A 24929-nucleotide genomic window follows, 5' to 3' on the forward strand; every position below is an offset into this window, starting at 1 on the left:
AGTACAACCCCAATTCCAATGAAGTTGGGATATTGTGTAAAATGTACATAAAAACAGAATACAATGATTTGCAAATCCTCTTCAACCTATATTCAATTGAATACACGACAAAGACAAGATATTTAATGTTCAAACTGATAAACTTTATTGTTTTTATGCAAATATTTGCTCATTTTGAAATGCTGCAACACATTTCAAAAAAGCTGGGACAGTGGTATGTTTACCACTGTGTTACATCACCTTCTAACAACACTCAAACATTTTGGAACTGAGGACACTAATTGTTGAAGCTTTGTAGATGGAATTCTTTCCAATTCTTGCTTGATGTACGACTTCAGTTGTTCAACAGTTCGGGGTCTCCGTTGTCATAATTTGCGCATGACAATGCGCCACACATTTTCAATGGGCGACAGGTCTGGACTGCAGGCAGGCCAGTCTAGTACCCGTACTCTTTTACTATGAAAAGAGCCTTCACACGATGTCAGTTTTTAATGCAGTGCCGCCTGAGGGATCGAAGGTCACAGGCATTCAATGTTGTTTTTTGGCCTTGCCGCTTACGTGTAGAAAGTTCTCCAGATTCTCTGAATCTTCTGATTATATTATGGACTGTAGATGACGGAATCTATAAATTCCTTGCGTTGAGAAACATTTTTCTTAAACTGTTGGACTATTTTTTCACGCAGTTGTTCACAAAGTGGTGATCCTCACCCCATCTTTGCTTGTGAACGGCTGAGCCTTTTGGGGATGCTTTTATACCCAGTCATGACACTCACAATTAGTGTCCTCAGTTCCCAAACACTTACTGAGTGTCGTTAGAGGGAAAGGTGATGTAACACAGTGGTAAACATACCACTGTCCCAGCTTTTTTGAAACGTGTTGCAGGCATCCATTTAAAAATTAGCAAATATTTGCACAAAAACAATAAAGTTTATCAGTTTGAACATTAAATATCTTGTCTTTGTGGTGTATTCAACTGAATATAGGTTGAAGAGGATTTACAAATCATTGTATTCTGTTTTTATTTACATTTCACACAATGTCCCAACTTCACTGGAAATGGGGTTGTACGAATAAGTACAAATCAGAGCAAATTACGGCAGAACAGCTCGTATGAGTGAACTGTGAAAACATCGGAGCGAACAGCAGGCATGAACAAACCCACTGTGATGGGTTCGTGCACAACACCGTCGCAGCGGGAACACAGTGCGATGGGTTGGTAAGGTTAGACCTTGTGTGAAGCACCTTGAGGCAACTTTGTTGTGATTTGGTGCTATATAAATGAAATTGTTGGGAAGGTGTCGTAACACGGACCCACAACAGGGGGCGCAAATGAACGGACAATGGATAAGAGAAGGAGTAACAATTTAATGTTGCGAAAGAACACAACGGAATATAAACAAGAGTACTGCCAATCATACACAAGAGGACTGCGGGCATCGGGCAGTCTTGAAGATAGGAGACCTCGGATGAACGAAGAGCCGGGGCCCACACCGCTTCTACCACCAACGGCCTGAAGAACACCGAAGCCGCCAAGCCCTGAGTCCCCAGGTGGTCTCTGTCCTCTGTTGTCGGCCCTGGTACTGCTGGCAGACAGAAACAGAAGGTGGTGAGTGTGAATCCTCACACCCAGCAACCTTGATTAGTGATTCCTCCGGGAGGGATAACCTCCACCTCCAGGAACGTCTTTACTTGTGAAGCTCCCGTTTGTCCCTCTCCTGGGTCTTCACGGGTTTGCAACTGCACACAGAACAATAATAGATTAATACGTGATCACAGCAGAGAATTACCTCTAATCGTAGAAGATTTCTCGGCGAGGAGGTGGAGTTGCCGTCCGGCCTTTATGGTGATGGTGATGAGATGAATGAGTGACAGCTGGTGTTGAGGATGAGTGATGGCTGTCACTTCCAGTGGTTCTGGCGCCCTCTTGTGCTTGAAGCCCGCACTCCAAGCAGGGCGCCATCTGGTGGTGGTGGGCCAGCAGTACCTCCTCTTCAGCGGCCCACACAACAGGACCCCCCCCTCAACGGGCACCTCCTGGCGCCCGACCAGACTTGTCCGGGTGTCGGTGGTGGAAATCGACCAGAAGGGCCGGGTCCAGGATGAAGCTCCTCTTCACCCAGGAGCGTTCTTCGGGTCCGTAACCCTCCCAGTCCACCAAGTACTGAAAACCCCGACCCTTCCGACGGACGTCCAGGAGCCGACGAACAGTCCATGCCGGCTCCCCGTCGATGATCCGGGCAGGAGGTGGGTCGGGTCCAGGGGTGCAGAGCGGTGAGGTGTGGTATGGCTTGAGTTTGGAAACATGAAAAACCGGATGGATCCGCAGTGAAGCCGGGAGTGTCAGCTTCACTGTGGCCGGACTGAGGATCTTGGCGATGGGGAACGGCCCGATGAAACGGTCCTTGAGTTTGTGGGATGTCACCTGGAGCAGGATGTCCTTGGTGGATAACCACACCTCCTGCCCCGGTTGGTATGTAGGGGCCGGGGAACGCCGGCGATCTGCATGGGCCTTGGCCCTCGTCCGGGCCTGTAACAGGGCAGAGCGGGCGGTCCGCCACACCCGGCGGCACCTCCGCAGGTGGGCCTGGACCGAGGGTACCCCGACCTCTCCCTCCACAAGTGGGAATAACGGGGGCTGGTAGCCCAGACACGCTTCAAAGGGGGGAGAGGCCGGTGGCAGAAGATACTTGGCTGTTGTGAGCGTACTCGATCCAGGCCAGATAGTTACTCCAGGCCGCCGGGTGCGCGGAGGTGACACAACGAAGAGCCTGTTCAAGGTCCTGGTTCGCCTGCTCTGCCTGGCCGTTCGTCTGTGGGTGATACCCGGACGAGAGACGTACGGTGGCCCCCAGCTCCTTACAAAAACACCTCCAGACTTGCGAGGAAAACTGGGGACCACGATCCGAGATGATGTCCGACGGTATCCCATGCAGACGCACGACGTGGTGGACCAGGAGGTCTGCCGTCTCCTGGGCCGTCGGGAGCTTCGGGAGGGCCACGAAGTGGGCCGCCTTGGAGAATCGGTCCACTACCGTCAGTATGGCGGTGTTGCCCTGGGACGGCGGGAGGCCCGTGACGAAGTCCAGGCCGATGTGGGACCAGGGGCGATGAGGCACAGGCAGGGGTTGGAGTAGACCCCTGGTCTTGTGATGGTCCGCCTTGCCCCTGGCACAGGTGGTGCAGGCCTGGACGTAGTCCCGGATGTCGGCTTCCAGTGACGCCCACCAGAAGCGCTGCTGGACTACTGCCACGGTCCTACGCACTCCGGGATGACAGGAGAGCTTGGATCCGTGGCAGAAGTCCAAGACGGCAGCCCTAGCCTCTGGTGGGACGTCGAGTCTGTTCTTCGGACCGTCTCCCGGGTCCGGGTTCTTTGCCTGGGCCTCCCGGACGATCTCCTCCACGTCCTAGGTGAGGGTGGCCACGACAGTGGACTCGGGAAGGATGGTGTCGATGGGGTCCGACAACTCGGCCTTGGCCTCCTCTTCGTGCACCCGGGACAATGCATCGGATCGTTGATTCCTGGTCCCGGGGCGGTAGGTGATCCGGAAGTCAAAGCGCGCGAAGAACAGGGACCAGCGGGCTTGCCTGGGGTTCAGCCGCTTGGCGGTCCGGATGTACTCCAGGTTCCGGTGGTCCGTAAAAACCGTGAAAGGCCCCGTAGCTCCCTCCAACAGGTGTCTCCACTCTTCTAGAGCCTCCTTCACCGCGAGGAGTTCTCGATTGCCCACGTCATAATTCCGTTCAGCGGGGGTCAACCTGCGGGAATAGTAGGCACAAGGATGGAGAACCTTATCGGACTCCCCGCTCTGGGACAGCACGGCTCCTATTCCTGAGTCTGAGGCGTCTGTTGGGTATTTTCTCCTCCAAACATTCTTAAAACCTTTGATAAGACAAACAGAGTCAAGAAACACCAGTGAGACAGAAAGTCAAATTAATCACGCGCGGAGTGCAGCCAGGCTGTACACCAAGGCTACACTAAAGTCTGGCCTGTGCTCCCGCTCTTTTTATTAGAGATGCCCTCATTACATCATAAAACTTGTCCTAAGGGGGGGGGGGGGACAACGCGAGACAAGTTTCTTCCCGTAACATAAACACATACGTCAATAAGCGCAGCTGTAAGGAAAAACAGTTTCTTTCTTTTACTCTTATCGTCGAAGGTCAGCACATCTCGTTCGTCTGTTGCAGTTATCAGCTGTTGTGCATCTGCCTGGAGTGTCCTGGTCTTCACACTAAGCATCACATCACAACAGTCAAAACAACCTTCAGGTCTATTACTCCCAGTTCATGACTGACCCCGTCATGCTTCACTCCCAGTCGTTAGCGGCTACAAAAACAAGTTGTATAATAATAATAATAATAAGTACATCCAGCTCTTCATTCCCAGTTCAGATTGACCCCAGCATGCTAAAACAAGGTTGAATAACACATACATTCTCGGGGTTAGGTGCAAACAGCACAACACCGTTTTCATAAGAAAGAAGACGAAGGTACAAATGTTTAACAGTGATAACATATATATATATATATATATATATATATATATATATATATATATATATATAAAATCCTTAACAGCGTCCACCTCCACTACAAACTGGCGAGTAGGATCAGGCTGCACCAGAACTGGAGCAGATGAAAATCGGCGTTTCAACTCCCTAAACGCGGCTTCGCACCGGTCCGACCAGGTGAAGGGGACTTTGGTGGAGGTCAGGGCGGTCAGGGGGCTAACAACCTGACTGTAACCCTTAATGAACCTCCTGTAGAAGTTTGCAAAGCCGAGGAACTGTTGCAGCTTCCTACGGCTTTTTGGTTGGGGCCAATCCCTCACCGCCGCAACCTTGGCCGGATCCGGGGCGACGGAGTTGGAGGAGATGATAAACCCCAAGAAGGACAAAGAAGTGCGGTGAAACTCACACTTCTCGCCCTTCACAAACAGCCGGTTTTCTAACAACCGCTGTAGGACCTGACGTACATGTCGGACATGGGTCTCAGGATCCGGGGAAAAGATGAGTATATCATCCAGGTATACGAAGACAAACCGATGGAGGAAGTCCCGCAAGACGTCGTTAACCAATGCTTGGAACGTCGCGGGCGCACTGGTAAGACCAAATGGCATGACCAGGTACTCAAAATGACCTAACGGGGTGTTAAATGCCGTCTTCCATTCGTCTCCCTTCCGGATCCGAACTAGGTGGTACGCATTCCTAAGATCGAGTTTGGTGAATATTTTGGCTCCATGCAGGGGTGTGAACACCGAATCCAAGAGGGGCAATGGGTATCGATTGCGAACCGTGATCTCGTTCAATCCCCTGTAATCGATGCATGGACGAAGTCCGCCGTCTTTCTTACCCACAAAAAAGAAACCAGCACCCATCGGGGAGGTGGAGTTCCGGATCAACCCGGCGGCCAAGGAGTCCCGGATGTAGGTCTCCATTGATTCGCGTTCCGGACGTGAGAGGTTGTACAGTCTACTGGACGGGTACTCAACGTCCGGAATCAAATCAATGGCACAATCGTACGGTCGGTGCGGTGGAAGAGTGAGTGCCAGATCTTTGCTGAAGACGTCAGCCAGATCATGGTACTCCCCTGGCACCGCCGTCAGATTGGGAGGGATTTTAACCTCCTCCTTAGCCGTGATCCCGGGAGGAACCGAGGATCCTAAACACTCCCGGTGGCAGGTTTCGCTCCACTGCACCACGGCCCCAGACGGCCAATCGATCCGGGGATTGTGCTTCACCATCCAAGGAAAACCCAAAATCACTCGGGAGGTAGAAGGTGTCACGTAAAACACTATCTCCTCCCGGTGATTCCCAGACACAACCAGGGTCACAGGCTGGGTCCGGTGTGTGATTAGCGGGAGTAGAGTGCCATCTAGTGCCCGTACCTTCAAGGGCGAAGGCAGAGCCACTAGAGGGAGCCCCACTTCCTTTGCCCATCTGCTATCCAACAGATTCCCTTCGGACCCCGTGTCCACCAGTGCTGGGGCGTGAAGGGTTAAATCCCCACTCAGGATTAACACTGGGATTCGTGCTGATTTGCGGGGTTTCCCCGTGCACATGTTATGGCCCACCCTTTGCCCAGTTTCTAAGGACGGGCGTTGGTGTTTGACCGTTTGGGGCAGTCTTTTAACATGTGTTCACATGAGCCACAGTAAAAACATTCCCCGCGGGCCAGTCTCCTTTGTCTGATATCAGATCTCACTTTGGCCCTGCTCGTGTCCATAGCTTCGTCAGCAGGGGAGCTGTTGCCACACGGAGCCCACTGGCAATGGAGCGTGGGGACGACGTCACCCTTTCAGACCCGGAAGAGAGAGGGACGGCTTGTGCCCGGCCACGCCCCCCGGCCTGCTCCCGACGGTGTTCATTCAAGCGGTTGTCTAAGCGTATAACCAGAGTGACAAGCCCGTCGAAAGTCTGCGGTTCGTCCTTAGCCAGTAAATGCTCCTTCAGTACTGGAGACAGTCCGCTTATGAAGGCAGCGCGGAGCGCAACGTCATTCCAACCCGACCTCGCAGCCGCGATGCGGAAGTCGACAGCGTAATCAGCTGCGCTCCGACGCCCCTGTCTCAGTGACAGCAGCACGGTCGAGGCGGTCTCGCCTCTGTTGGGATGATCAAACACCTGTTTGAATTCCCGTATAAACCCAGCGTATGACGTCAGAAGCCATGGACTGCTGTTCCCAGAGCGCTGTAGCCCAAGCGCGTGCCTCACCTCGAAGCAGATTAATTACATAAGCCACCCGGGTGGCGTCTGCTGCGTACATGACTGGACGCTGTGCAAAAACGAGCGAACACTGCATTAAGAAGTCTGCGCACGTTTCCACACAGCCTCCGTACGTTTCGGGAGGACTTATGTAAGCTTCAGGGGACGGTGGGGGGGGTAGTTGAATGGCCAGTGGAACATCTACATTAGGCCCCGGGCCAGCAGGAGGAGACACTGCAGCGACGCTCGACTCGCGTGCTTCCACTCTGGCGGTGAGAGCCTCCATCCTCTGATTGAGGATTGCATTTTGCTCGGTTACCAGCTGTAACTGAGCAGTGAAAGCGGTAAGGATTTGCTGCAGATCACTTACCACGCCTCCTGCTGACGCCTGCGCTCCTTGTTCTCCCATTGGCTGTTCAAGCTGTGGTTGACGCCCCTCGGGATCCATGACGAATGGCCGAGAAATCCTGTTGGGAAGGTGTCGTAACACGGACCCACAACAGGGGGCGCAAATGAACGGACAATGGATAAGAGAAGGAGTAACAATTTAATGTTGCGAAAGAACACAACGGAATATAAACAAGAGTACTGCCAATCATACACAAGAGGACTGCGGGCAGGCTTGAAGATAGGAGACCTCGGATGAACGAAGAGCCGGGGCCCACACCGCTTCTACCACCAACGGCCTGAAGAACACCGAAGCCGCCAAGCCCTGAGTCCCCAGGTGGTCTCTGTCCTCTGTTGTCGGCCCTGGTACTGCTGGCAGACAGAAACAGAAGGTGGTGAGTGTGAATCCTCACACCCAGCAACCTTGATTAGTGATTCCTCCGGGAGGGATAACCTCCACCTCCAGGAACGTCTTTACTTGTGAAGCTCCCGTTTGTCCCTCTCCTGGGTCTTCACGGGTTTGCAACTGCACACAGAACAATAATAGATTAATACGTGATCACAGCAGAGAATTACCTCTAATCGTAGAAGATTTCTCGGCGAGGAGGTGGAGTTGCCGTCCGGCCTTTATGGTGATGGTGATGAGATGAATGAGTGACAGCTGGTGTTGAGGATGAGTGATGGCTGTCACTCCCAGTGGTTCTGGCACCCTCTTGTGCTTGAAGCCCACACTCCAAGCAGGGCGCCATCTGGTGGTGGTGGGCCAGCAGTACCTCCTCTTCAGCGGCCCACACAACAGAAATAAATTGAAATTGAGCAGCTGGAGCACATGTAACCACATCGTGCAGCTGCTGTGAAAAAAAAAATACAGCCAACTACGGGATTTGAACCTACAATTTACAAAAGAAACTTTACCACTGCTCTACCATCGCTGTCCTGTAAAAGGTATGGAGAAATGCCTGAAATCAGCAAGGACATAAACGTATTTTTTTTTAAAAAGACGAAAAAGCGCAGTGATAACTGACCAAACGGCATTTCTTATGGTGTATTTCTGCTGATACGTGACTGAAAGTGATGTATTTGTCGCACTGTTGGCTTGTCATATAGTCCTGTGGCGCACCGCTCACAAGACACGTCTGTCCTGCTGCATGTACGCCTGCTGCATGTACTCATGAACTGATGATCTGTTTCAGCTGGGACAGCCTGTCAATGTGCACTCTCTCCAGCCCGTCACAAAAGCAATCATGTTTTTATGTATTTCCATGTGAGGATAGCAAGCACACACATGCGAGTGTCCGTCAAAACATGGTACGTGTTCTGCAGCTGTGACGTCCACAACCAGAGTTGTCAACAGTCGCTGCTGTTGACAATCAGCCATGCCCCCTGTCCATTCGGTGCAAAGACCAAGGTGTCACTCTGTGATCAGATGAGCGGCGCGTCGTCTGCAGGGTGGTGGGGGGGCGCGAATCACATGCATGCACGTGTACTCGACAACAAAACAAGCGTGGGGGCACTTACACAAATTTCACCGCCAGCTTGAAAGTGATTGCCTGCTGGCTGTTTTTGTGCTAAGAGCGCAAATGACCACACATTTTCTAAGTGCCAAGCAAGCGGTGTTAGATGTTTGTGCGTGTCACCTGGAATTTGGCCGACACCTGTCGTGAAAGGGATTGAATGGGCTCTCACAGCGCACTCTGTCTTTCAGCTGCTGTTGTGCGCAAATAGTTGTAGCAACAGGTGTACGAGGCGTTGGAGGCAGCTATGATTTTATATGTATTGCATACGATTCCTGATTCATGTGCAGTTCAATCACATTCCTACTGTGTGAAGGAGCCCTAAGAGTTTTGAAGGTTTGGCACTGGGTTTGGGGGAGCGGAGGGTAATTTTCTATCCATGTACCACCTCAGTGTGTCTGGTGTTTTTGGCTACAAACATAAATATCAATTTTTAAGTCATCCCCATAACCCATATTTGCTTGTTGACAGTGTATGACCCCTTTAAAAATAACCAGATCAATCCTACTTCTGTCATCTTCCCCTCATTTATGGCAAAACAAACTGATTGTGCCATAAAAATATAAAGAAAAGATGACTCCAGACCAGAACAAAGAGTCTCTGTCCTCCTGTTCTTCACAAAAATGTGTCTGTTGTCGTGGACGCTGCAATGACCTCAGCTGAGAGAAAGTGAACGCTTTGTGTTAAGAGATAAATGCCATCGTGGAGGCACTGATTTTAGTTTGTACTGTGACGCAGGGCTGGAAAATTTGTCAACATGAGCAATGCATGTAAAAGAATGCAGAATACTGGAACTAAACCATTTTAACAAGAAAGTGGATTATATCATTCTGCATTTTTTTTTACCTTAAAGCTCCTGTAAAACTCACAACCCTAATATGTTAAACTCACGTGGATGCATTTTGTCTGTCTTTATGTCGTCATGATTTGAGCCTTTATGGATGTCTTTACTGATAGTTGTATTTTAATTAAACCTGTCCGTTTGTGGCATCACTTCAACTGTATCTGCACACAAGACGATTTTAGACAGTCGAGTTTTCATTGTAAAGTATTTATTGTGTCTGCTGTTTTTTTCCTGCACAGGTTCAGATCGTCCACAAAAAGATCGATCTGAGCAATGTTACAGCTAAATGTGGCTCAAAAGACAACATTCATCATAAACCAGGTAACATAGGACAATAATAGTCTAAAATACCTGGTTAAGAGTACCACTGGACATGAAGACTAACTGCTATGGGAAACTGACATTTGACCCCATTGATCTTGACCTGCATCCAAATGAATGATGTCTACCTAGGGTATGTGTGTGCCACGTTTGGTCCAACTCATCATAATTCTATTATTTTCTGTTCAATCAGGCGGTGGAAACATTGAGATAAAAAACGAGAAGATGGAGTTCAAAGTCCAGTCTAAGATCGGCTCCCTTGACAACATTGGCCACATGCCTGGGGGTGGACAGAAGAAGGTAAAAATGTTGCAGAGTTTGTAGATTTAGTTTTGTTGGGTATTCCTTGTTGGGCGGTTCTTCACACCGCCTTGTTCTCCCTGCTGCATGGCCATACTTTCACCTGCACAGCTTTTCTTTAGGAAAACGATTTTTGCTTATTTGTTCACCTTCACAAGCAGGAATGTCTTTGAAAAAGTGTTTGTGCCAATCTTAGCAAAAGCAGCCAATGACTGGCATATACCCAGAGCCAGAACCAAGAGTCTGTCCAATCCGCTATCACAGATGGAGATTTGGAGACATTGAATAAAGTGAAAGTGAAGATGGGATTTTTTTCGGTCTCTATTGTGATAGATTTTGAGTGACAAATCAGCTGATTGCAGGCAGAAAGAGCATAAATAAACCTCTCCCTCCTCCAGATAGAGTCTTAGGTTTTGCTCTTTGTGGTTGCCTGAGAAGTCACTGCAGTGACGTCACAGTGTCTTTCTGAAAAGTCGAGGGATTTTCAAGTTAAAACACTCAGAGCGGCCGCACAAGAAAAGTGGAGCATTCTGTGAAAAGAAACGTACCACACTGGATGTGGTACGTTTCTGAAGGCAGCTGCATAGCTCCATTGCCCTTTTTAAGAATTGGAGAAAAAAGAAGTGAAAAGAGAGGCGGGGGGTGGGGTATATGGATACAGGACCTCACACTTTCACGTGCAAATAACTTGGAACAAAATGTATCATATTTACCAAATTTGAACATGTCCAGTTTGAGTTTGACCATCAGGTTTCACCAAGATCCTCTAAGGCCCCGCCCACTTTACAGTACTGGTTATTGTAATTTATTACCAGTTGTTAACCAGGGTTTTTTTTTCCTTTTCTTATTTTGTTTACCGTGTACAAAGCCGCATACTTGTGGTGCTTTTTTTCTTGGTTGCACAATTATTTAAGAAAAGCTGAATCAAGCTAAGTTTACAACTTTTAACGGAGTTAAATATTTGCCCTGTTGCACTTTTTCATGTGGATGAGTTCCGAGTGCGACTACTGGTTGCGATTGAGAAGTTAAGAAGCGGCTGTCACCTGCACTCGTCATCAGTTCTTAGAGCGCGCTGACTGAAGGCGGCTGTCTCAGCAAACCTCCTTATTCTCTCCTCACTTCCTCCAGTTTTGGCGCTTCAACTCTCCCCTTCCTGCTTTTTCCTCCCTGTTCCATTCAAATGACGCATCAGTCTCACTTCCATTCATTTTCACCATCCAGGCTTTAAAGTTTTGTTGCCATCTTGATTTGCTTTTGTTGCCGTTCTGCAGAATTCATTTGGATTTTTCATGTATTGTGTTGCACTTTGATTTCTGTTGACACCATCGTATTTTTGTTGCATGCCCACTCATTCCTTTTGCTGGGGCTCCTCCTTAGAGAGAGAAGGGGAAGGAAGCAGGGGGGACCACCTCAGACAGCCCTTCCCTCCCCTCCCCCGCTGTCACCCCCCCTCAGTCACCTCTGAATGTCCCATCAGCATCCGCTGCGCCAATCTTGATGAACTCCCCTCGTAAAGATTGAGGATTTCCGTAAGTACTTTGGCCATGTGCTGAAACAGACAGCATCAACATCTCAAACTTTCAATGCAAATGAGAACTTTTCAAATATCGGAATTCATTTGTTACATAATTTGTTAAAGTATTGCTATGCCTACTTGCGACAGGATGCCAGTCTGTTGCAGGGCCACATACATAATCTATGAGGCCAGTCATCAGTTTTGACCTAATCAGTACCACGTAAGGTGACGGAACGACACTTAGAATCCAGCCTCAGTGTATCATGGCCTACAAAAAAAATGTACAATAACCACCCCAGGGTGGCAGCTGTAGCCAGGTAGGGGTCAATTAAGAATTACACAGAGATCAAGATGTAAAAATGCTTCAATCATGTTAAAAACTACACCGCATTATTTGTTTGATCTTAAATATCTATCTATCTATGACTGAATGTACTGGAGTTATGGAGTAAAATAGCAAAAATAGTGACAAAGGTCAGTTTCAGTTTGTACAGGGGTCAAAAGGTTGAAATAAAATGATTAATAAATGTAATAGTTTTGGCTGTGCTGAATGTTTTGTCTCCAAACTAAAGGTGAAACAAGGTCGATGTCTGTTGAATTCAATAACAGGTGGTACAACCCCAATTCCAATGAAGTTGGGACGTTGTGTAAAATGTAAATAAAAACAGAATACAATGATTTGCAAATCCTCTTCAACCTATATTGAATTGAATGTTCAAACTGATAAACGTTATCAACGTTACCACTGTGTTACATCACCTTTCCTTCTAACAACACTCAATAAGCGTTTGGGAACTGAGGACACTCATGACTGGGTATAAAAGAAGCATCCCCAAAAGTCTCAGCTGTTCACAAGCAAAGATGGGACGAGGATCACCACTTTGTGAACAACTGCATAAAAAAATAGTCAAACAGTTTAAGAACAATGTTTCTCAACGTTCAGTTGCAAGGAATTTAGGGATTCCGTCATCTACAGTCCATAATATAATAAGAAGATTCAGAGAATCTGGAGAACTTTCTACACGTAAGCGGCAAGGCCAAAAACCAACATCCGACGTCATTGTGTAAAGGATCTTACGGCGTGGGCTCAGGAACACTTCAGAAAACCATTGTCAGTTAACACAGTTCGTCGCTACATCTACAAGTGCAAGTTAAAACTCTACCATGCAAAGTGAAAGCCATACATCAACAACATCCAGAAAGACCGTCTCCTTCTCTGGGCCCAAGCTCTTTTGAAATGGACAGACGCAAAGTGGAAAAGTGTGCTGTGGTCTGATGAGTCCACATTTCAAATTGTTTTTGGAAATTATTGACGTTGTGTCCTCTGGATAAAAGAGGAAAAAGACCATCCAGATTGTTACCAGCGCAAAGTTCAAAAGTCAGCATCTGTGATGGTATGGGGATGTGTTAGTGCCCATGACATGGGCAACTTACACATCTGTGATGGCACCATCAGTGCTGAAAGGTACATCCAGGTTCGGAGCAACACATGCTGCCATCCAAGCAACGTCTTTTTCAGGAACGTCACTGCTTATTTCAGCAAGACAATGCCAAGCCACATTCTGCACGTTACAACAGCGTGGCTTCGTAGTAAAAGAGTGCGGGTACTAGACTGGCCTGCCTGCAGTCCAGACTTGTCGCCCATTGAAAATGTGTGGCACATTAAGAAGCGCAAAATACGACAACAGAGACCCTAGACTGTTGAACAACTGAAGTCGTACATTAAGCAAGAATGGGAAAGAATTCCACCTACAAAGCTTCAACAGTTAGTGTCCTCAGTTCCAAAACACTTATTGAGTGTTGTTAGAAGGAAAGATGACGTAACACAGTGGTAAACATACCACTGTCCCAGCTTTTTTGAAACATGTTGCAGGAATCCATTTCAAAATGAGCAAATATTTGCACAAAACAATAAAGTTTATCAGTTTGAACATTAAATATCGTCTTTGTGGTGTATTCTATTGAATATAGGTTGAAGAGGTTTGGCAAATCATTGTATTCTGTTTTATTTACATTTTACACAACATTCTAACTTCATTGGAATTGGTGTTGTATGTTACCCTGTACATGATAACTAAGCATGAGAGATGGTGTAAACTATTCTTTTTTTTTTACCCTATTAAGCCAAACAATAATTTGCATCATTTTCTTACTCAAATTGGAGCAACTTTAACTTCTGACCCCTGTACAAACTGAAACTGACCTTTGTCACCATTTTTTTCTGTTTTTACCCCATAACACCAGTCATACAGTAGTGTTCAGAATAATAGTAGTGCTATGTGACTAAAAAGATTAATCCAGGTTTTGAGTATATTTCTTATTGTTACATGGGAAACAAGGTACCAGTAGATTCAGTAGATTCTCACAAATCCAACAAGACCAAACATTCATGATATGCACACTCTTAAGGCTATGAAATTGGGCTATTAGTAAAAAAAGTAGAAAAGGGGGTGTTCACAATATAGTAGTGTGGCATTCAGTCAGTGAGTTTGTCAATTTTGTGGAACAAACAGGTGTGAATCAGGTGTCCCCTATTTAAGGATGAAGCCAGCACCTGTTGAACATGCTTTTCCTCTTTGAAAGCCTGAGGAACATGGGACATTCAAGACAGAAGAACAGCGTAGTTTGATTAAAAGTTGATTGGAGAGGGGAAAACCTATACGCAGGTGCAAAAAATATAGGCTGCTCATCTGCCATGATCTCCAATGCTTTAAAAAGGACAAAAAAAAACCAGAGACGTGTGGAAGAAAAACAGAAACAACCATCAAAATGGATAGAAGAATAACCCAGAATGGCAAAGGCTCACCGATTGATCAGCTCCAGGATGATCAAAGACAGTCTGGAGTTACCTGTAAGTGCTGTGACAGTTAGAAGACGCCTGTGTGAAGCTAATTTATTTGCAATAATCCCCCGCAAAGTCCCTCTCTTAAATAAAAGATGTGCAGAAGAGGTTACAATTTGCCAAAGAACACATCAACTGGCCTAAAGAGAAATGGAGGAATATTTTGTGGACTGATGAGATTAAAATTGTTCTTTTTGGGTCCAAGGGCCGCAGACAGTTTGTGAGACAACCCCCAAACTCTGAATTCAAGCCACAGTTCACAGTGAAGACAGTGAAGCATGGTGGTGCAAGCATCATAATATGGGCATGTTTCTCCTACTATGGTGTTGGGCCTATATATCGCATACCAGGTATCATGGATCAGTTTGGATATGTCAGAATATTTGAAGAGGTCATGTTACCTTATCCTGAAGAGGACATGCCCTTTAAATGGGTGTTTCAACAAGACAATGACCCCAAGCACACTAGTAAACAAGCAAATCTTGGTTCCAAACAACAAAATTAATGCCTCACAGATGTGAAGAAATCATGAAAACTGTGGTTATACAACTAAATACTAGTTTAGTGATTCACAGGATTGCTAAAAAAGCAGTTTGAACATAATAGTTTTGAGTTTGTAGCATCAACAGCAGATGCTACTATTATTGTGAACACCCCCTTTTCTACTTTTTTATTAATAGCCCAATTTCATAGCCTTAAGAGTGTGCATATCATGAATGCTTGGTCTTGTTGGATTTGTGAGAATCTACTGGTACCTTGTTTCCCATGTAACAATAAGAAATATACTCAAAACCTGGATTAATCTTTTTAGTCACATAGCACTACTATTATTCTGAACACTACTGTAGATAGTCCAAACTATACCTTTTTGGAATCATTATGATCAGACAAATAACTTGGTGTAATTTTGAGCATGATTGCAGCATTTTTACATTTGGACCTCTGTGTAATTTTTCACTGACCCCTACGTGGCTATAACTACCACCCTGGAATGGTTATACATTTTTGTGTAGGTCATGGTACACTGAGGCTGAGGCTGGATTCTAAGTGTTGTTTCCTTACCATAAGTGGTACCGAAAACTTGCTTGGCCCATGGACTAACAGACAAACACATTCACACACGCCCGCACACCTATAGACAATTTAAAGTTTCCAGGCCACCTAACTTGCATGTCTTTGGACGTGGGAGGAAGCCGGAGCACCCGGTGGGAACCCACGCAAACATGGGGAGAACATGCAAAACTCCACACAGAAAGGCGGGTATCGATCCCATAACCTTATTGCTGTGAAGCATAAGTGCCATTTAAATTCACAAAGAATAAAATGTTTATTTGCAGATGATACCATTTTATTCTTGCAAGAGTTTAAGGCTTCTTAACATAATCTGCTTTGAATTCATGAAGAATTTGCCCATTTCTCCTGTGCATTCATGCAATCCTAAAATACTCGATATAGGGACCTGGACATCAATCAGTTTTCTAAACCCGCTTATTCCAGTGAAGGATCTTGGGAGTGCTGGAATCAATCTCAGCTTTATTCATTTATTTATTGGTAATACACAATATATTTTTTTTTATAGTAACTACATATTTGGGGACAGTTATTCCAAAATGTAAATGTTACAAAACCAAAGTCTAATTTTCAACACATTGTCCATTTTACTGGACTTTTACATTTTACACAGACATGTGACATTTCTGGTCTTACCAATGGTGATAAGAACATTTCTGGAAAATTACATTTATCTGCATTGAATGAGCCATTATTATTATTTAGCTGAATCCTTTGGGCAAAAGCGCAACTAAACTTTGAAATGGAACTGACACAGGGATGGTGTCAATCAACACTAATCCTTGAAGTTTATATATATATATATATATATATATATAGTTATTTTTGATTGGTTTCATTAACTTAAATACTTCAAGTGCATATAAAAGTATTTTCAGTAACTGGAATTTCAATCTCATTCTTGGCCACTAGGTGTCACTGTATATCACGTAGCAGTGCCACTGATGAGGAAATCACAAAACATTTTTCCTGCTTTGTCACTCGTTGACCAAAGTAGAAAACTGTTGTCTGACCTGTAATGACTCACCTGAGCTGAAATGTCCCTTGTTGCCTGACTGCAGATTGAGAGCCACAAACTGAGTTTCCGTGAGACGGCCAAGGCCCGCACCGACCATGGCGCAGAGATCATCTCGTTGGAAGACTCTCCCCACCAGCTCAGCACCGTGTCCTCCTCCGGCAGCATCAACATGGCGGACTCTCCGCAGCTGTCCACGCTGGCCGATCAGGTGTCCGCCTCTCTGGCCAAACAGGGCTTGTGAATGCAGTCGACGATGACCCCTGACCCCGCCTTTCCTCCGCCACACCACCACCTCGAGGAGTTGTGATGCTTTCCTCATCTTTTGACTTTTTTTTTTAAAGCTACCCACCAATTTGTCATTGGTTAACCTTTGAATGTTTCTCAATGCATTATTAGTCCAAGTCTTGACGAAAAAAGGGCCAAAATTAACTTAATCTCGTCTGTGGTCTTTTATATCTTGATACCGGTACCTTAGACGACCCTGATGGCTGCGCGCCCTTGCAGGTGAAAACGTTCCTTTATTTACCTTCATTACTCGCCTGGTTGCCACACTGACCGTAAACCCTTTAGAAAATTATTTTCAACGTTCAAGTTGATGGGTGACTTAATTTTTGTTTAAATCCAAACAGTGCTTTGCTAAATGGAGGATGCAGAAGGAAGAGTTACAGGGTGCGGCAAGGAAATGAAAACCGTTTAGGAAAGTATCAAACTGATGACGGGGAAGGATAAAGTATTGTGAGCGGCCAGCGGTCTGTATTGTGTTGTCCTGCTACAGCTGGATTCCAAACAGGCTGGTAGAGTAGAAACATTTGTGTCGGGCACAGTTTTCTATCGTATTCTGTGGATATATGACAAGTATTGACATGAAGAAACATTTGTATTGTGCTGCTGTCAGTGTTTTTTTTTTCTCCCCTTTGTTACCGCTCTACTGTAAATGTGCTAAAACTCTATTCCTAAGGATTAACATTTAAAGTGTATCATTCAAAACAGCACGCAGAAACTTGGCAGCAGCTCTTTGAAAAAGTACCTAGCTTGGTTTTGATTGGGGTGCTTATTGTTGGCAACATGTGCATTGTTTGGGGGGGGGGGGGGGGGCGTTTGATGTAACAGAAGTGATGTTTGCGTCGGGACATCTCTCCAGCTTGTTGTGAATCTGAGCTTTAAACGTGCAGAAAACACAAACAGCTGCTTGTATTTGCTAATTATCACAACCAGCTGGATAGTAGTTTCTTACCCCCACCACCCTGTGCCCTCGGTTTTAATATGCTCCCTTAAATAAAAGATTACAGGTCGTGTACAGAACTTATCGCCTTCTTGCATGCAGCTTGTGTAAGACTGAGCTATCTGGTCGCCGCCGCCTCCCTCAGTGGTTTGTTTGCACATCCGTTACTTCACTGTTGAGTTGGAAGCAGATGCAATGCCAACCCGCAAGGGAAAACGCTCCACCAGTCACAAAAGTCCCAAACGTTCCTTAATGTGTACATTTAAGATGTGTTGCCAGCAGCATAGATTTAAAATAGTACTTTACGTCTATAATTGCAAAGTCAAAGGAAACAACTGCAATGTTCTCTGCATGCTAAACTCTGGTTCTTTTTCTCCCCACGTTTAAGGCCGCTCTGGTGTCGGCGTGCGAGACAGACGTGAGCGCCGCTGCTCCAGCTGCACAGAACAAACGGTTCGTGATCCTCACCTTTGTAACGGCGCAACCTGAGAGGGCTTTTCTCTTGCAGTAACTGGTCTCATCACTTTGTTACTCTTATGCTGCTACAGTTGTGGAAATGTGATTGTTTATCATTGTGCATTGGATCAATAACTGGTTTAAGGACGGTTCTTGTTGCTGTATATGTGTATTTGAAAATAACTCTCTGAAGTTGCCGTCTGTGCCAACTCACCCGCCGCGTCGCATTGCACAACAGAATGACGAGGCCACAACAGCAACACCAAGTTAACATAAATGTTTTAATGGTACTATTTACAAAAAAAAGAGAAAATTCTGCTGTTGATTAGGTTAACTGCTGCAACAATCAAACAGGTACATTGACATCTTGCTTAACTACAAAAGAAAAAACAGTGAATGAATCCATGTGGCAAAAAACAGGTGGAAGATGAAAACAACCAGATTTTTTTTTTTTTTTTTTTTTGCATAGCAATTAATTACTTAAGGGGCCATTTAATAGTCTGGTTATGATATCTGCGGGTTGGGAAGAAAAGAAATCCATCTTTCAACAGAAGAGTCAGATCTGCTTGAGCTGATGCAGAAACTATTTTAACACTACAGAATATAATTCCCTTAAATTTTAGAACCTGAGCTCAGGGTGGCGTCTAGCGAAGAGCTGCTACATTTCAAATGCAAGAGCCGTTGGTGTAAAGTCATTATTCTGCATTAATTTTTTTTCTAATGTAACAGCAATGACTGTATGCAACAAGGAATGAAATCAGCAGATTGTACAATCATTCCCGTTATCTGTGATTATTATTTTGTTAAATAAGTGGGAAAACGTTTGGTGTGTTGCTGTAATAAGACTAAAGATGTGAGCATGTTTTTGGCATGCGGCATGGGTGGGGGCGAGTGCTCAAAAGACACCCCCCGCAGGCATTTGTCATCAGCCTCTTTTAAACAGAACAGAGACAAAAAAAAAAAAAAAAAGAGGGGGAGACGAGCCAGACGCCCTCTGAAGAGACTACGAAGGAATGATTTTTACTGTTGGAGGGAAAAACACAAAATAACATTATGCGCAAGCAGACACAACAGACACAAACCAAACATGTCAGGAATGAAAAAGAAAGCCCAACAAACAATAACTAAACTTGGCAGTTAGAGAAGTGCTGTGATCTCAGTCGACCTGAAGAGGGAGCTGTGGGACCACGTCTCAAATGTACCTGTTTATTTGGATTGGGGAGGGAGGGGGAAGTACGTCTTCCTGTTTTGTTATTTGTCACTCCACTAAAAATGTACATGGGAATTACAAGCAAACTAGTCAATAAAAAAACCACCCTTTGGCCATATTTTGAGGAGTCCGCTACATAGTGCGCTACAGTGTACACACGACATATGAAACACCACTAAGCCTCCCATGTACATTGTTTAGCCTACTACAGAAATCATTTTTTGTAATGTGTTGTTTTATGCATTTTTTAAATATTGATCTTTTTTTTAATCATCTCCTGTGACAAAAAACAAGTGTTGGGAAAGGCTTCTATCTCCATAATGTTCACTAAAAACTGTGAAAAGTATTAGACTGATGTTTGAATATCAAACAACAGGAACCCATTTAACATCTTTTACTTTGAGGTTCTGCTTGTTAATGCCAGAGAGAGAGAGAGAGGGAGCGGGGGGGGGGGGTTGGGAGAGACGACACCTCAGCCCGTCAGTTATTTATCGGTGGGTGGACGCCTCGTGTTTTTAGGGCCGTCATCATCACAAGGCAGGTCCATGTCGTCTGAATCAAACCGTCCATAGGCTGTTGCTCGGCAACCTGAGATGCTGCGCATTCTGGACTGATGTGGTGCTCGCTCTCTGCCTCCGGCTCAGGGGTGGGTCTTCTGACAGGGGAAAGCTTCGACGTTCCCACGGTGCCACCGTCTGAAGGCAACAGACAGGTGACAATTGTTTTTTAAAACCAAACTTAAGGTCTGAATACAAACATAAATAGCCCCCTTTGTTTGCAAATCCCCCCCGTCTGAGCTGTGTGGAAGGTGGCAGCGCATACCCGTTCTTCAAAGGTGAAATCGGGCGTGGAACACCGTGTGTCCTCGCTGGACAAGAGCCGAAGCGAGTCCCTTGAGCAGGGCGTGTGGGGGTTGGAGGTGGTGTCGGGGCTGGGTGGGCTCATGGGTGAGGGCACGTAGCTGTAGTCATGGAGCATTGGGCAGTGCCCTGGGTCTGGGGATGCAGGCTGAGGGGTAGGAGGGTTGGTCCCGCACAGGAGCGGCGTTGTCCGCCCATCGACAGATTTATATGACCTGAGGCACAAAACAGAGGGACGTCAGGAGTCTGCTGCTGCTCAAACATGACCACATACTGACGGATGCAGTTTCATTACCTGCTGCCCCTCCTCTTAGCAGGGGCCAAGGCCATCCAAGTCCAGCGGGAAACGTTCCTGGTCCTCGTAGGGCTGGTGGAGCTGGATGAAGGCTGCATCTGACAATCCTCCAGCTACAGAAACACATCAGCGCCCTCAAGAGGCTGCATTTCAATTGAACTGGGAACTCTTAAATGAAACACCTCAGAGATGTTTGAGAATTTGAGCACCAGGTGGTGCTGTTTACCACCTAGCACAATTTAAAGGGTTGAGGATGTATACTCAACAAAAATATAAACGCAACACTTTTGGTTTTGCTCCCATTTTGTATGAGATGAAACTCAAAGATCTAAAACTTTTTCCACATACACAATATCACCATTCCCTCAAATATTGTTCACAAACCAGTCGAAATCTGTGATAGTGAGCCACTTCTCCTTTGCTGTGATAATCCATCCCACCTCACAGGTGTGCCATATCAAGATGCTGATTAGACACCATGATTAGTGCACAGGTGTGCCTTAGACTGCCCACAATAAAAGGCCACTCTGAAAGGTGCAGTTTTGTTTACTGGGGGGGGATACCAGTCGTATCTGGTGGGACCACCATTTGCCTCATGCAGTGCAACACATCTCCTTCGCATCATCCGTGAAGAGAACACCTCTCCAACGTGCCAACACCAGCGAATGTGAGCATTTGCCCACTCAAGTTGGTTATGACGATGAACTGGAGTCAGGTCGAGACCCTGATGAGGACGACGAGCATGCAGATGAGCTTCCTGAGACGGTTTCTGACAGTTTGTGCAGAAATTCTTTGGTTATGCAAACGATTGTTCAGCAGCTGTCCGAGTGGCTTGGTCTCCGACGATCTTGGAGGTGACATGCTTGGATGTGGAGGTCCTGGGCTGGTGTGGTTACACGTGGTCTGCGGTTGTGAGGCTGGTTGGATGTACTGCCAAATTCTCTGAAACGCCTTTGGAGATGGCTTATGTAGAGAATGAACCTTCAATACACGAGCAACAGCTCTGGTTGACATTCCTGCTGTCAGCATGCCAATTGCACACTCCCTCAAATCTTGCGACATCTGTGGCATGTGCTGTGTGATAAACTGCACCTTTCAGAGTGGCCTTTTATTGTGGGCAGTCTAAGGCACACCTGTGCACTAATCATGGTGGTCTAATCAGGCATCTTGGTATGGCACACCGGTGAGGTGGGATGGATTATCTCAGCAAAGGAGAAGTGCTAACTATCACAGGATTTCGACTGGTTTGTGAACAATATTTGAGGGAAATGGTGATATTGTGTATGTGGAAAAAGTTTTAGATCTTTGAGTTCATCTCATACAAAATGGGAGCAAAACCAAAAGTGTTGCGTTTATATTTTTGTTGAGTGTACAAGCACATCAAGCGAAAAACGGTAAATTCACCTCTCTCTCATTCTCCTCTTCAGTTATGGGCTGAGCAAAAACATCCACAGGTCTCCAACTAAGAAATAAACAAATATGTAAGGAGGGGAACAAAACAAATACTAACCCTGTATAAACTAGAGATCTGTGATCAACCATCCCCATATTAGTTGAAATATCTAAATATCCATTCCCTCAGCAGAACATGAAAGCTCCAAACACATGGTGACAAAGAACAGGTACCTGGGTGTGAGAATCTCTTTGTATTGCAGTTTCTCCACTCTGGTGGTGGCAGCCACTGACATGGGAATTACTATGTTGTTGATGTCGAAAGAGCTCTCACCGCGCCGCCGCTTGATTGGCTGTTGCTATGGAGCGGAGAAACATTAAAGCATGAGGGTAAATATGTATCAAGTATGTATGCAGTGGATGTGCAGAATAAAAACCAACGACATTAAATGTTATGATGTGAAATGTAGCGTCCATCTATAAAAGACTAAAAAAAACTAAACTACAGCCTACAATTACAGTGAAAATTTGGTGTTATGTTAGCGAGGTTGGACTGGTTAGCACTTTTAGCAGCTATTGGGTAGTTTGATGACATTAGGCCCAGTTAGTCAGTGGTTACTGAGGAAACAAGATGGTTGTAATTTTTTTTTTCATACCCACACCAAGCAAACAGTTATGAAAACCCTACCCAGTCCCCAAAATATGCTTTAATATAAAACCCAACCCAAGAGGCTCATCTGTTATCTGTAAATTCTGTAACTATGATGGGGTGCATGTTTGGCCTTCATTTGTCATGACAAAGATTGCAAAGGGGCTAACCAGAGCTCCACCTCTTTACCCAGTTATGATTAGCTGGGACGTGACGGACATTGCATTGAACCCACTCTTGACCATGCACTCGTGCATGTGCTCACCCCCTTTACGGGCATATTTACAAGCAGAACGCCCTGAGCGTTCCAGCAAGAGAGTATGGTACAGGAACCATGCGAATGATAGGACTGAGCTGCTGAGCACCATCTATTTATGACAAAATTGTTCGTGGACTGCACCTCCCTACTTAGCTGACCTAATTAAACCTTACGTACCGGCCCAGGCTTTGCGTTCTCAGGGTGCAGGACTACTTAGTGTCCCTAGGGCAAATAAGAAGTCTGCAGGTCACAGAGCTTTCTCTTATCGTGCATCCCAGTCTACTAAATGACGACACAGGTAGGCCCAGTTTCACACATACCCCTTTTTCCACACTTAAAAGACTTAGTCTGGTGTGTCCTTACAGGTGTGCTTGTCATGCACTGGTTAGTTAGGCCCAGTGTTGTTGCATTCTCTGAAGACATGGACAGCTGGCGGACAAGAGGGCTGTGAAGGGACGGGTGCAGGTTGGCCAGTGTTGAGCAGGAGCTGCTGGAGTCCATGAAAAGCTTTGGGGAGGCTAAAGGATGAGAGATTCACCTTTAGATGACCGGCGTGTTTCCACATGTTGTAATTAATTTTAAAAAATAAAAATAAATAAATAATCTGTGCATTTCCTCATCAAGATATGCAAAAAGTGCCTGAAAGTGCCAAAGGGGGGAAAAAAAAACCCCAAAAGACAAATATCCTTCAGTATTGTTATTAAAGTGGCCTGAGCTACAGCGCCTTTCCCCTGCAGACATGTGACTTCATTTATTGATGACTCACAGTCCGCCCTGTCCTGCGTGTGCTCTCTTAATCTCTTGCGGCTGTAGTTTCTGTCATATGGCCCTAAGGAAGGTGAGATGGATTGCAGTCGCTCTGTTTTGCACATGGCCTGGCCCTCGAGTCTGGCTGTGTTAAGTACGGCACTGCTGTCCGCTGTCCTCGTCTTATCAGGACGACTCTTGTAGTGACCCATTCCTGCAACAGAAACCAGTAACGTCATCAGTGGACATTTAAACTTAAGTTACCTTTGTCGTTTTATCGTTGTCTCATTAAATATTTCAAATGTAAACAAATATTCAAGACATTTAACACTGGGAGGCATTAATGTGACAACTGTGTAGGCAAATAGAGAGGAGGGGAAAAAAAAAACCCACCACCCTACATTAATGGGAACAAATCTTTTGGAATTAAATATGTTAATCACCTCTAAACATGTAGTTTACAAATATAATACATAAAAAGGCCCCAATTATAAGCCAGTGAAAATATCAGACTAGAATAATTTCCCTTAACAGCGCATCTTCACACGGTGTCCTACCACTGCATGAAGCTTTACTGAAATGCATAAAGCATTTTAGGAGGAACACAACAAGTCCAATGACCTCATATGGAAGACATCAGACCAGAATGACTCCTTCATGCTCAGGTTCATATGGTGTGCCACCACTGTGTGACGTTTCACTGAAATCCACTCAACGGTTTAGGAGGATTTAGACTTACAAGATGAATAACATGTAATGCAACAATTAAACACATTATTTCCCTCTTCAGGACGTCAGACCAGGATCATTTTCCTTCAGGCGGATCTTCATATGGTGTGCAGCCATTTTTTGAAATTTAACAGAAATCCTTTCAATGGTTTAGGAAGAGTTGTGCTTATAAGCCTCATGGACAGACCAACTGACGGGGTGATTCCTCCACACCCATCTAAATCTTTGTTTGCAGGCAGTACAACACACACACACACACACACACACACACACACACACACGCTGCTCTTTTGATCAGTAGTATCTGTACTTACGGACTGCCATAAGCGAGTTGGTGAACTTGTGCTTTTCTTTGGATGAGGAAAGCTTGTGTTTGAGAGAGAGCTTCTTAAGTGGTTTCTCCTCTCCAGTGCTTTGTTCTGCCACTGGCTTTTCATCACCTGCTGCAGCCGGAGACCTACACTAACATCTGTGGGAGAAATTAAACATTGCAACATTTAAAACGATAAGATGCAACACAGTTTTCTCCATCTAGAACTGGAGTTACATCAGGATGGGCATCCAGTATCAAACTGTGCCAAATCTATTTGTAG

General features: G+C 45.7%; 1 protein-coding gene and 1 pseudogene across 14 annotated transcripts in view; one reads left to right on the top strand and one right to left on the bottom strand.

Annotated features, from left to right (window-relative positions):
* The window catches only part of LOC117530711 (microtubule-associated protein tau-like), a 53883-nt gene extending 36701 nt beyond the window's left edge, over positions 1-17182 (top strand). For 9 of the 14 annotated variants that reach the window (XM_034193600.1, XM_034193603.1, XM_034193605.1 and 6 more), the window contains 3 exons: positions 9689-9770; positions 9964-10072; positions 16560-17182. In XM_034193600.1, coding sequence (XP_034049491.1) covers positions 9689-9770; positions 9964-10072; positions 16560-16758 — 390 coding nt within the window. In that variant the 3' untranslated portion in view covers positions 16759-17182. Of the gene's footprint in view, positions 1-9688; positions 9771-9963; positions 10073-10403; positions 10474-11447; positions 11600-14033; positions 14037-16559 lie in introns of those variants that run through there. The other 5 variants (XM_034193599.1, XM_034193593.1, XM_034193594.1 and 2 more) reach the window with 4 other exon arrangements.
* A 1084-nt stretch (positions 17183-18266) lies between these two features.
* The window catches only part of LOC117530713, a 59051-nt pseudogene continuing 52388 nt past the window's right edge, over positions 18267-24929 (bottom strand).

Source organism: Thalassophryne amazonica, chromosome 18 (assembly GCF_902500255.1).
Source record: "Thalassophryne amazonica chromosome 18, fThaAma1.1, whole genome shotgun sequence".
Lineage (NCBI taxonomy): Eukaryota > Metazoa > Chordata > Actinopteri > Batrachoidiformes > Batrachoididae > Thalassophryne > Thalassophryne amazonica.